Below are 12,479 nucleotides of genomic sequence, written 5' to 3' on the forward strand. Positions count from 1 at the left end.
TTTTATGAGGCCAGCATCATCCTGATACCAAAACCTGGCAGAGATACAACAAAAAGAAAACTTTAGTCCAATATCCCTGATGAACTTCGACGCAAAAAAATCTCAATGAAATACTGACAAACCAAATCCAGCAGCACATCCAAAAGCTTATCTACCACAATCAAGTTGGCTTCATCCCCAGGATGCAAGGCCAGTTCAACATATGCAAATCAATAAACATCATTCATCACATAAACAGAACTAAAGACAAAAAACACATGATTATCAATAGACGCAGAAAAAGCCTTCGATACAATTCAACATCGCTTCATGTTAAAAACTCTCAATAAACTAGGTATTGAAGGAACATATCTCAAAATAATAAGAGCTTTTTATGAGAAACCCACAGATAATATCATACTGAATGGGCAAAAGCTGGAAGCATTCCCAGTGAAAACTGGCACAAGACAAGGATGCCCTCTCTCACCATTCTTATTCAATATAGTATTGGGAGTTCTGGCCAGGGCAATCAGGAAAGAGAAAAAAGTAAACGGTACTCAAATAGGAAGAGAGGAAGTCAAACTGTCTTCGTTTGAAGATAACATGATCCTATATCTAGAAAACCCCATCATCTCAGCCCAAAAGCTTCTTAAGCTGATAAGCAACTTCAGTAAAGTCTCAGGATACAAAATCAGTGTGCAGAAGTCACCAGGATCCCTATACACCAACAAAAGGCAAGCAGAGAGCGAAATCATGAATGAACTCCCATTCCCAATTGCTACAGAGAGAATAAAATACCTAGGAATACAGAAGAAGTGAAGGATCTCTTCAAGGAGAACTACAAACCACTACTCAAGGAAATGAGAGAGGACACAAACAAAGGGAAAAACGTTACATGCTCATGGATAGGAAGAATCAATATCGTGAAAATGGCCATACTGCCCAAAGTAATTCACAGATTCAATGCTATTCCCATTAAACTACCATTAATATTCTTCACAGAATTAGAAGAAACTATTTTAAAATTCATATAGAACCAAAAAAAAGCTCGTATAGCCAAGACAATCCTAAGCAAAAAGAACAAAGCTGGAGGCATCATGCTATCTTTCAAACTATACTACAAGGCTACAGTAACCAAAAAAGCATGGTACAAAAACAGACACATAGACCAGTGGAACAGAATGGAGATCTCAGAAATAAGACCACACATCTACAACCATCTGATCTTTGACAAATCTTACAAAAACAAACAATAGGGAAAGGATTCCCTATTAAATAAGTGGTGCTGGGAGAACTGGCTAGCCATATGCAGAAAATTAAAACTGGACCCCTTTCTTACACCTATACAAAAATTAACTCAAGATGGATTAAAGACTTAAATGTAAAACCCAAAACAATAAAACACCCTAGAAGAAAATCTAGGAATGCCATTGAATATATTTTTTACATATCAGTTGCTTTGGTTATATTTACATCCTGAAAGTCAGCTTGAAATATGCAATTCTTTTAAAACTCTGCAGGAAGGTAACCTGATAATATTCTTTAGAGCAGGGAATCAAAAAAGATGCATATAGCACCATTCCTGATTGTGTTTCTAGAATCCTACAAAATTAATTCTTTGTAAGTTGGTATTACCTGTGAAAAGTCTGCAAAAAAGAAAAGAGAACTGTGGTGCATTTTCCAAGTACCTACAAAGTTCTATGTGCATTAGGTGTTGAAGATATACAGGGAGAAATACAGATTTTCAATCTGGAAAGAGATGAAAACATGCTACCCAATCACTCCATTACAGCACAGCATGAAAGCAGAGGTACCTGTGATATGCAATGGGAACCAAAGTTCTGATGTTTCTCACAGTAATGGAGAGAGCTGGGGAGGGTTTCAGAGAGCAGTGTCATCAAGGTCCTGAGTGATAAAGAATTTATCAGGTCCAGAGGTGAGATAGATAAAAGTTTCCAGGTGGGAGCAGTCCACTGTAGCAGTCCACTGTACTCTTAGTTCATCTTTATGAAATACTTCTTCTCAGAATAGCAGAACAGTATACCTCTCAGATCATACAAAGAGTCATCTGAATCAATAGAGTAAGGATGACAAACTACTCTCTAGAGAAAAATTCTTCTATTCAAGCAGAAATGCAAGAGAGGAAAGTCCACCCAGACAATATGAATTAAACATAACCCCATAATTTCAGGCTTACCAAAGCTGAAAGTAGTCAGCTCTAAACCAACAGAGCAGGAAACAAGACCATTATTTGGCAGGAAAGAGCTAGAAGATAGCAATCAGTGTGAACAATACTGTAATTAAGATTAGTAAATTTGACTATGACACTTAGTTTGTACTTAATTTGAAGTTTACAAAGCTCTTCTACCAATTTCCAAACTACAAAGGGAAGGAGAAGGTAAGTTTTGGTCTTCAATGAAAAAACCCTGGTTTAGGCAAGAAAGTCAGTAGCCTAATAGCTAAGGAAACCTAAGCTTCAAGGCAATTCTTGTCTTAAAACTTCAACATGAGCCCATGCAACATTAAACTAATATTCATGATGCTCACAGACTGGAATTTACCAGGAAATCCAAATATGCCTCTAAATACCATTTACTTATTTGTGAAATGGCTTTTTTCACTATTTAGCCCCAAGGAAGTCTTTAGGCTTGAAAGACAAGTTCTAGCATTTTACAGTTAGAAACTCCGTGAGCTTAGCACTGTAAGAGATTAATTTTCTCTATCTATAAAATGGAACTAGTTATATCTACTTTACAGAATTTTCGTAGCTTACAGTATGTCAACTTCTTAGCACAAAGCTTGTACCTAATGAAAAAAGAAAAGAAAAAAAAAAAAAAGGGTGTTTCCGATACCATCTTTCTGGCCAGAGGTACTGGAGGTCTATAATCTGTAAAGTATACTATAGCAGTCTGACATATCTGAGAAAGCCTCTTTTTTCCCTTCTTTAAATATGTCCTCCATAGGACCATCTTCCCTTCATTAACTTATATTGTGAATCTCAAGAGATCCAAGGGCCTTATTTTCTCCTTACAACAGGCTCTTGGGATCCTCAAGGTAATTAGAGAAAGGAAAGACACTCAGGCAGAGACAGTTAAACTGTGAATAAAATTTACGCTGTGAATAAAACAAAACATACACTTCAAATCCTGACAATATTAGAAAAAAATCACTGTAATAGAAGGGATTTCAAAAGAGAAAAAGAACAATGTGTTGTTTATTGTTCCTTTTATTAAAAAACTGAATGGTGAAGCCACCCAAGATTTTCCATCTTCCAGAATTTTTTTTCCTTTCTCCTCTGTAGTCTCTGGTTGTTCACATTCCAAAATGATGTTTACTGTTTTCCAAGGGAATGTTCAGGAGGGCAGCTGCCTTGGAGGTAGATCACCAGGACTCCTTTGCATTTTGCATGCAAATAAAGACTCCAGAAGGGACTGTAGCTGCTAGAGGCCTTTGCTAGCTGCTACAGGTAGGTCCACACTGTCGCAGGCTGCTCTGTCTCTTAGCCCCAACGTCTGTTCATGGCTGTGGTTTTAAAAGAGTCCCTCAACAGATGCTCTATTTAATAACTACAAGACAATAAAAACTAGGGTTACACGCCAACAAGGATCATATTGTCTCTTAATAATATTTAATCATATCAATTTCTTTAAGTAAAAAAAAAATACCAGCACTAATATTTGAGATCCTGGTATTTTTTTGTAAATGTTAAGACATTCACAAGAAAGATGCCATTCTGAAGCTAAATGCTTAAGCAACATGTATTGCACATGCAACCAACATGCTTTAGAAGCACATGCATTTGAAGATAACTGCCACTGAAAAAAACGAATATGTTTCTGAAATATACTTAAGAAACAGGCTAAATATAGTAACTTAGATAGATTAACATGTATACCTTACAAACTTTAATTTAGGCTCAGTGCTGCCTGAATCCATATGACTAGGTACTAGGCTATTTATCCCATTTACACAACAAATTACCAGGGTTTATCTTTTCTACTGCTGGAGCAGCCTCCCTAACTAGGAGAAAGAGTGAAGAGTTAAGAATAAAATTTTGTAAACTGTATTTTGAGAACAGCTTATTTTTTGTGGAAAAAAAAAATAGTGAACCTATCTGGGAAAAGTTTCCTACTGTATCTCCCTCCTAAGCTACCACCACACAATATATTACAGATTCTGAGAAGTTCTGAAATAAAGAAAACTATTTAATACGTTCTATATTTATTCAACTACCAGAAAGAACTGAGAAGAAACAGCTTATTAATTTCAACTCTAATGCTCACTTTCATCTGTTATTAGTGGCTGTATGGAACGTTGCTGAAGCTTAACAAGATAACGTGACACAACTGATGAGCAATTCCTACCCGGCAGATGTGTGGGCCACTGCTGGTCCATTATAAAGTACGGAAAATGCTACTATAAGATAAACCTATGGTGCTTTCAATACTTGTCCCCAGTTCCCTTTTTCATATCTCACTTCCGGTATTTAAGAGCCAAGTAACAGAGGAAGGAAAAGGGGAAAGAATATTATGTTAAAATGCAAGGAAGGGTAAGTCTCTATTAATTTTACTCTCTAATCACCTATTTCTTCATCAAAATTTTAGACATTTATGGATCCAGTGTGAGCAATGATTTAAACATCTATTCTGAAAATGTGAAGAGAATGTAAAGAGTGAATAAGATTCTCTTCTCCTCAGTGAATAGTCTATTAAGACTATTTTAATAGAAGCCAGTTTTACAAAGCTGGGTCATGTCAGGTAAGTCATGAGTATGTCAATTTCTCTGTAAAAGCTACCTTCTCTGTGGAAGACAGATCTAAGCTGCTGTGGCCTCACATGTTTCTCTCTCGAGGGATTCTTTTCAAGAAAAGAATAAGCAACCTAAGGCAGCATAACTACTTTATGAATGTGAACTGAACTTGAGTCAACCTTTTTCTTAGCTGGGTCTTTACCCTTTTCGGTTCACGTCTACTTAGGTTACAAGTATCATTCTTGGGAGAGCTGATTTGACATGTGAAAACAGAACATAATAAAGTAGAAAATTACTCACATAAAAAAGTGCAGACAACTTAGAAACAGCAGACAAGCAGGCTCAAGCAAGAAATTCATAAGAAAACCATAATCTCTCCAGTCACTCTCTGATGAATAAATAGGCATTAATTTGCATAAGCCACCAGGAAGTGGGGAAGCTTGCTTTTAATAAAAAAGTTAGAAATTTTTCAATGGAGCTCACCCAGTTTGTTCCTCAGATGTGGCAAATCATATATCCCCACAGTTCCCAGCTGCATGAACAAATGACTGATAAAATCAGTGACATCCTACAAAGAGTTTACAATGGTAAACTGAGTCATTATGTTGAGATTAAGCATCATCATGAAAAAAGACGTAAAATAGTTAGGCAGGCACTCAGTGCTAAACTTCTGATACTTTCCCTCCACTGAAATACTCTTACAAGTGAACCCAAAGTTGTTTAAAAAAAAAAGAAAAGAAAAAATGCTGAGCTTGATATATTGAATCCATATTTTAAAAAGCATACCTATCTCAATAAGTCTTCTAAAATTGTTATATCTTAATAATGAACCCAGAAGGCTCAGTGAAAAAATGGCACAATATTCCCAAATCTTTTATTGTAGAAACACAGGCGACATTTCTGGCTGTGTGATAAGCTTGAAATTTATTAATCATTAGCACACAAAGTGAGAAATTAAATCATCTAGTATGGATTTCTCAACATAGAGTTCTTGTTTCTGTTTATTTTGTTTTTGAGACAGAGTCTCATTCTGTCACCCAGGCTGAAATGCAGTGGCACAATGTCGGCTCACTGCAACCTCCACCTCCCGGGTTCAAGCGATTCTTCTGCCCCAGCCTCCCAAGTGGCTGAGACTATAGGCGTGCACCACCACACCCGGCTACTTTTTGTAATTTTAGTAGAGAGGGGTTTCACCATGTTGAGGCTGGTCTCCAACTTCTGACCTCAGGTGATCCACCAGCCCCAGCCTCCCAAAGTGTTCTTGTTTTGAGTAGCAACTTGCTTTAGAAACACTGATGGTCATTTTTTTTAGCTTATAGTTCTATTAAGATTGGATGGCTCCAAACAAAAGCTCAATTAGAAAGCCCTAAGATTTGCTTCACTATCACCAAATAAAATTTCCAGCCATAATGAGTCTACTTCCCCTCTACATATTTCCTCAGCCCTTGGGTAGCTTAATCTTCAAAATAAAATCTGAGTCCCTTCTCTACTGCTCCCTTTTAGAGTCAGTTTCTTTTACTGCCTCAGAGAAAGTAAAATGAGAAACAGTAAAAGGTTAGAAAGGCTATTCAGGCTGGGCGTGGTGGCTCACACCTGTAATCCCAGCACTTTGGGAGGTCCAGGTGGGCGGATCACTTGAGGTCAGGAGTTCAAGATCAGCCCGGTCAACATGGTGAAACCCCATCTCTACTAAAAATACAAAAATTAGCTGGGCGTGATGGTGGGCACCTATAATCGAATCTACTCTGGAGACTGAGGAAGGACAATCTCTTAAACCCAGGAGGTGGAAGGAGTGAGGGCCTGGGCGACAGGGCTAGACTCTATTTCAAAAAAAAAAAAAAAAAAAAAGCCTATTCAACAGGAGGTCATTTTTTGGAGCTTAGTTTGTTTTACAGGACTTCCTGTCTCTGGGCAATTTGGTGGAGAGGATGCTACACAGAGGAGCTTTACACATGATCATCATTAAAAATGAACAAAGTACATAAGAGCACAAAGAAGAAAAAATAATCACTTATCCAGCCATCATGTAAAGTCAGACATAATTAAGCATTTTCACAGTATTCTGTTTTGTGTTGTTACACTGTGTGTGTGTGTGTGTTTTGTTTTGTTTCAAGACACAGTCTCACGCTGTCGCCCAGGATGGAGTGCAGTAGTGCAATCTCAGCTCACTGCAAGCTCTGTCTCCAGCGTTCAAGCGATTCTACTGCCTCGGCCTCCCAAGTAACTGGGACTACAGGCGTGCGCCGCTAGGCCTGGCTAATTTTCATATTTTTAGTGGAGATGAGGTTTCACCACGTTGGCCAGGCTAGTCTCCAACTTCTCAAAGTTCTGGAATTACAGGCAGGAGCCAAGTTAGCCTGCATTGTGTTTTTATATAGGAGATTGCCTGCAGGTACTTTTAAGAAGTGCAAATTTGCTAAAGTGTGCCAAGTACAATGAAATGGTAAATGCTACTAAAATCTGATAATCTTAGAAACTGGCCTGTAGATAGTATTGTCTTTTGTTTTGGCCAGCCCAGTGTTTTAAAGGAAATTTGAATTTGAATGCCTCTAAGACTGTTTCCATCTTGCCACAGGCCTAATTACTCCTTATTAGTTTACATAAGGTTATTTCAAATGCTTAGATACCCACCCACCTGAGTGGGCCCTAAATGTAATATGTAACTCCCATAAAGTGCTCAGATAATAAAATGCCTGGAGGATGCTGAGTAAGAAAAAATCTTTCATTATTTTTTATTATTATTATTATTTTGAGACGGAGTCTCGCTCTGTCACCCAGGCTGGAGTGCAATGGTGTGATCGCGGCTCACTGCAACCTCTGCCTCCTGGGTTCAAGCAATTCTCCTGCCTCAGCCTCCTGAATAGCTGGGATTACAGGTATGAGTCACTGTGCCTGGCTGAAAAAAATATTTTAAAAACATACCTAGTACCTCCTGCTCAACTCAAACTATGCAAAAACTTTAGATGTCAAAGTTTTATTCCTTCCAAACTTTTATCTAGCTTTAAGTCACATCCAAATACATGTATCTCCATCCCTACTATACCCCCAATTTCTCAAGCTGTTAAAACCAAGTTTTAAAAAGGCTTAGAAATCTCAAATCATAAAAAATGTTTCTCTTTCAGATAAGCCCCGAATAAGCAGAACTTAATAAAGCAAGTTTCTAGCAATAGGAGCTATTCTGATTGATTCCGAAGTGGAATGCCGAGAATGGGGAAGAAGCTGTGACTCTCCTGGTGAGATGCAGGATGCTGAGGGAAGCAGAAGGTAAAAGCAGGAGCCTAAAAGAATGCTGTGGTGTGGAAAAACTACTCAACGTGCTTTTTCCTATTCTCAGTCAGCAACAACAATCAATACAAAAGATTTCGGTGACCCCAAAATATGTAGGAAGTTCTCCCCACCAGCAAGCAAGCAATCAATTCTGCAGCAGACACCAGCTCAGTGCCCTCCAGTACAACTCCAATGCTACCTACCAGGAGACAGTTACAGATCCCGTACGTTAAGGGCTTAGTCCCCAAGACTGCCTGCCCACTTTAGACACCAGTCTCAAGTCCAGGCCTCCAGAACTTCTGATGGACTGGCTTCAAATTGGGGTTCCCATAACCCCCTCTTTGGGTTCAATTAATTTGACAGAGTGGCATATAAAACTCAGGGAAACACGTTTATGATTTATTACAAAGGATATTTGAAAGGATATAAATACACAGGCACTTGAAGAGATTCATAGGGCAAGGTCTGGAAGGTTCCCAGGCACAGGAGCTTCTGTCCCTGTGGAGTTAGGGTGGACCACCCTTCCAGCATGATGAGTTCTTCTTCACCTTCCTGTCAGACCCTACGTGTTTAGCGCTTCAGAATTCCCTCAAATCTGTTCTTCTTGGGCTTTTATGGAGCGTTCATTGAATACACATGATTAAACATGGATAACCATGTTGAAATGTAATTTGATTACAAGGGCATGATCTAAACCTAACAAGGCCTGTCTGTTCAGATTCTTCTTGGTATCTCTGTGCAGTGTTCCTTCTGCTAAGGTATGGGGCAGAATACTCTCTGGTATGAGGGTCTTAGAACCCATAATCAGATTAGAGTCCTGCAGTGGGCAGATGAAAGGAGGGTAGGAGAAGATCAGAGAGAGAGAGTCTGGTTTCTGTAACAAGGGTCTTGGGAGTGAGTTATGAGCCAGGAACCATGGACAAAACCTACATATGTCATAACATACAAATACTCTGCATGTACCAACTACTCAACAAACTCGAGCAGCAAGAACAGTAAGAAACAATCTACTTCAAGCATATCTGAAGCATATATAAAGAGGGTAAAAGGAAGCAAGTTGTAGGCTTCCAGTCAGTGGAGAGGTTTGAAAATCCAATTGATTTGTAGGATAACAACAACGATGGGAGGTAAGCATGGCAAGAATATGTCAAATATTTCTGTAATGGCAGTAGGTTGAGTATGTTTTTGTTTATGTAAGACTCTTTGAATAGCAAATACTACTCAAGTTTTGATGTTTTCTCCTTTTACAAAAATAAATTTTAATGTAAAAGATGCTTTCTAATTCTATAGGAACAATTCTCACATGCAATACTTATTAAATGGGCTTGTGTTTTCCTTGAGTTAAGCATCCTTTCAAGCACGGTTTCCCCAGCTGCAGGAAATACCCTGATGCTTGTGGTAAAATCTGTAAACTTTCTGTATTAATAAATATCACCCATCAACAGTGGATGACTTTACTATTCAAAGTCAACTCCATCTTAATATCTTTCTTAAGTTTTTAAACTCTGCTTCCCATCACTCTTGCAATTGGATTTACTAAAATAACATGACATTTTATCACTTTGCAAACTATGTTTATCTGGGACTACCTGATTATATTAAGTTTCAAAAACAAGTATCCTATTATATTCTACTCTGCCTAAGGAAATTATGGTGCTTGCCATAAGACCTAACTACTGACCAGAGTGGTTGATTTTTCTGCAGAAAAAGAAAACATGGCCCTGATAATGGTTCTGTCAAATGGGCACTTTAAAACGTACATATCCTGAAATCAGTAGGGCAGGAGTATTTTTTCTATTGTTGTTCCTAATGAAAGAATAAGGATTCGATCAATGCCATCCAGAACCATATGATTAGGCAGGGTTCTACCCTCCAACAGCATATATATTAATTCTTTCCAACTTATGGTTGGGAACACATATAACTTTATTTGGCTTTAAGAAGTGATTTTCTATTGACCTAATGTGACTAATGTTCTTAGGCAATGGCAAAACACCAAATGTACTTACACCGTGATTCACAAGAAGTGATACAATTCTTCATTCAGCCGCCAGCTAATTCCCTCTATCCCTACCAGCTTTGGACTACTATTTAAGCTAAGAACAAACTGATGAAAAAATAATAAAAGAAGAAAACTGCTTCTGTCTATATCTATTACATCTCTGGTAATTAAATAATGATTTTAGAAGTTTCCCCACCAGTTTCTCCAATTCCGCAGAATTTAAGAATCAAAAGTTTTCTAAGTCAAAAGAATAAACTATGTACTTGTCTATTTTTATCTACTCCTCATCTCCTAAATAATTTATTTAACCTATTTCCCAACTGAATTCCATTTCATTCATTCATTTTTTTGTGTGTGTGTAATAAATTGACTAGGTGTTTATTGTGCGTCAAAGAAGAGACAGAGACAGAGGAAAAGAAAACGACAGAAAATTATGTACAAGGTTTATGGTACATGGTAACAATTGCCTTGAATATCTCTTCCTTTGCACATGCATCCCACAGGCAATTGATTCTTAATCTGAAGTCAAAGAACCTTTGAAGGGCTGTGACAGAGTCACTGTAAGAGGTGTTCAAAGGCCTAGGCTCATCAACATATACACCAAAGATTATTTTCAGGTTAAATATACCACATATACACTACAATTTTTAAAATTTATATAGATACTATTATAAGTATGTTTTTTACCAAAAAAAAATGCATACCATCTGGAAATGATACTAAAAATAGTTAACAACTGGTTAAGCATGGGTTTCCACTAATTCAGTGGACCGGTGGCCATCAACAGCTAGCGTGGACAAACTGGTTTCCACCAGCTGCACATCATACCAGCAAATCCAGTTGAGGAGAGGCAACCTCTTCCTCTCTATTTCATCATTTTTTTTCCATATTAAAGAAAGGTCTTTATTTTAAAAATATTTCTGGGAGTTATTATTCTAAAAAATATTGTAAACTTGCTTGGACCGCCATAACCTTGTGACAAACCACAACTCCCATAAGAAATTATAACAAGTTTAGAACTAGGCCTTTGTTGGTGCTTTGCCTTTTATCATATTTAACAGAGTTATTCCCTACTTTCCCACTTCTTTCCAGATGTTTTAAAGGCTGTAAACCTTTCACCATGAAAAAGTCTGTCTTTAATTATACTCTATGTATAAGGAGAAAAGCCTAGTTTCAGGCTTATGTATCCAATTTACTTGAACCATTTAATATTTAGCTGAAAAGTTCCAGCTTGAGAAGAACAAATGAAATGGGCTGCAATTTGTGCTAAACTATTTTAACCGTGAGTATGTTTGCAATTGGAAGCAGTTTGTTAGGAGAATGAACAATAGTTCTTTCCTAGTGAGAGAAGGAAACAAGCTGGGTTGACTTGGCTACCTTTTACTTTAACCAGCCTAAGGGAGTAACTCCTAGGTTCTCTCTTTCTCTTAGTTTAGAAGAAAAAATTACTCAACATATTTAGTACATTTAGCGTAATGAATCATTTAGGCCTATCACTACCTCATAGCCAACAGGTAGTGAAAGGAAGGATAGCATAATAACTGCAAGAAAACAAAATGTGTAATCTCTATATCTTTCCTACAGATTCAGAACAAAACCAAATGACTATGGCAACATTTAGAAATAAAGTGGTAGTAATAATGAAAATAAATTAAGAATTTAGTCATACTTCAAAATGTAAATTTTAAACATAATTTATACATATTCAAACGTAGCGTTGGTATTTCTTAAACCTACTAAAATCATAATTTTAAATAAAGTGGCAAAATTATACCAACTACTACTCTTAGGAAGACTGGTGTCAATTCCAGTTATCTTCTTAATCTAAAATTAAAATTCTGAGGGTCTACTAATCAGAAGAGGTTTCAGATATCAAATCACTGAAAATGTAAATCCAACTTCCAACAAAACTAACCTTAAAAAAGGCAAACCACTTGTAGTCATTCAACACAATCTCAAAGCCTTGGTTGTAAATGATGGTGAAATGGCCAGAATTGCCAAGGTCATCATATGCTGTATCCAGCTTCTGAAGGTGCACCACTACTTTTTTTTCTTGTGGTCCTAAAGAAAAAAAAAAAAAAGCACAATAAAGGAAAATTATTTGGATTTCAATAGGGGAAAGAATCCCCCAATTTCAATTATAATTGTGCTGCTTTCCTTTCATGCTACCCAGTTTGAGCAGTCTGCCTAGTGAAGAAACCAGAGGCTCCATCTTGTTGCCTCAAACAGTTCCTGCTCTCAGGCAAGACTGTGCAGTTAGGCTCTAAAAATTTGAGATAATGCAAGCAGAAGCAGTGGCTCACGCCTGTAATCCTAGCACTTTGAGGGGCTGAGGTCAGGACTTCAAGACTAGTTTGGGCAACATAGTGAGACCCTGTCTCTATAAAAATACTTTTTAAAAATTAGCTGGTTATGGCGGTGCTTGCCTGTAGTCCCAGCTATTTGAGCGGCTGAGGCTGAGGTGGGAGGATTGCTTGAGCCC

At 37.6% G+C, this 12,479-nt stretch overlaps 1 protein-coding gene across 3 annotated transcripts in view; it reads right to left on the reverse strand.

The window, feature by feature from the left end:
* Positions 1-12,479, reverse strand: part of CTSC (cathepsin C) — a 44,238-nt gene that overhangs the window by 29,195 nt on the left and 2,564 nt on the right. Inside the window, exons 2-4 of one of the 3 annotated variants that reach the window (XM_054439086.2) lie at positions 11,913-12,058; positions 5,212-5,296; positions 3,190-3,545 (exon numbers count right to left, since the gene is read on the reverse strand). In XM_054439086.2, the coding sequence (XP_054295061.1) occupies positions 3,535-3,545; positions 5,212-5,296; positions 11,913-12,058 (242 nt within the window). In that variant the 3' untranslated portion in view covers positions 3,190-3,534. Of the gene's footprint in view, positions 1-3,189; positions 3,546-5,211; positions 5,297-11,912; positions 12,059-12,479 lie in introns of those variants that run through there. The other 2 variants (XM_063671311.1, XM_054439085.2) reach the window with 2 other exon arrangements.

Source organism: Pongo pygmaeus, chromosome 9 (genome assembly GCF_028885625.2).
Source record: "Pongo pygmaeus isolate AG05252 chromosome 9, NHGRI_mPonPyg2-v2.0_pri, whole genome shotgun sequence".
Lineage (NCBI taxonomy): Eukaryota > Metazoa > Chordata > Mammalia > Primates > Hominidae > Pongo > Pongo pygmaeus.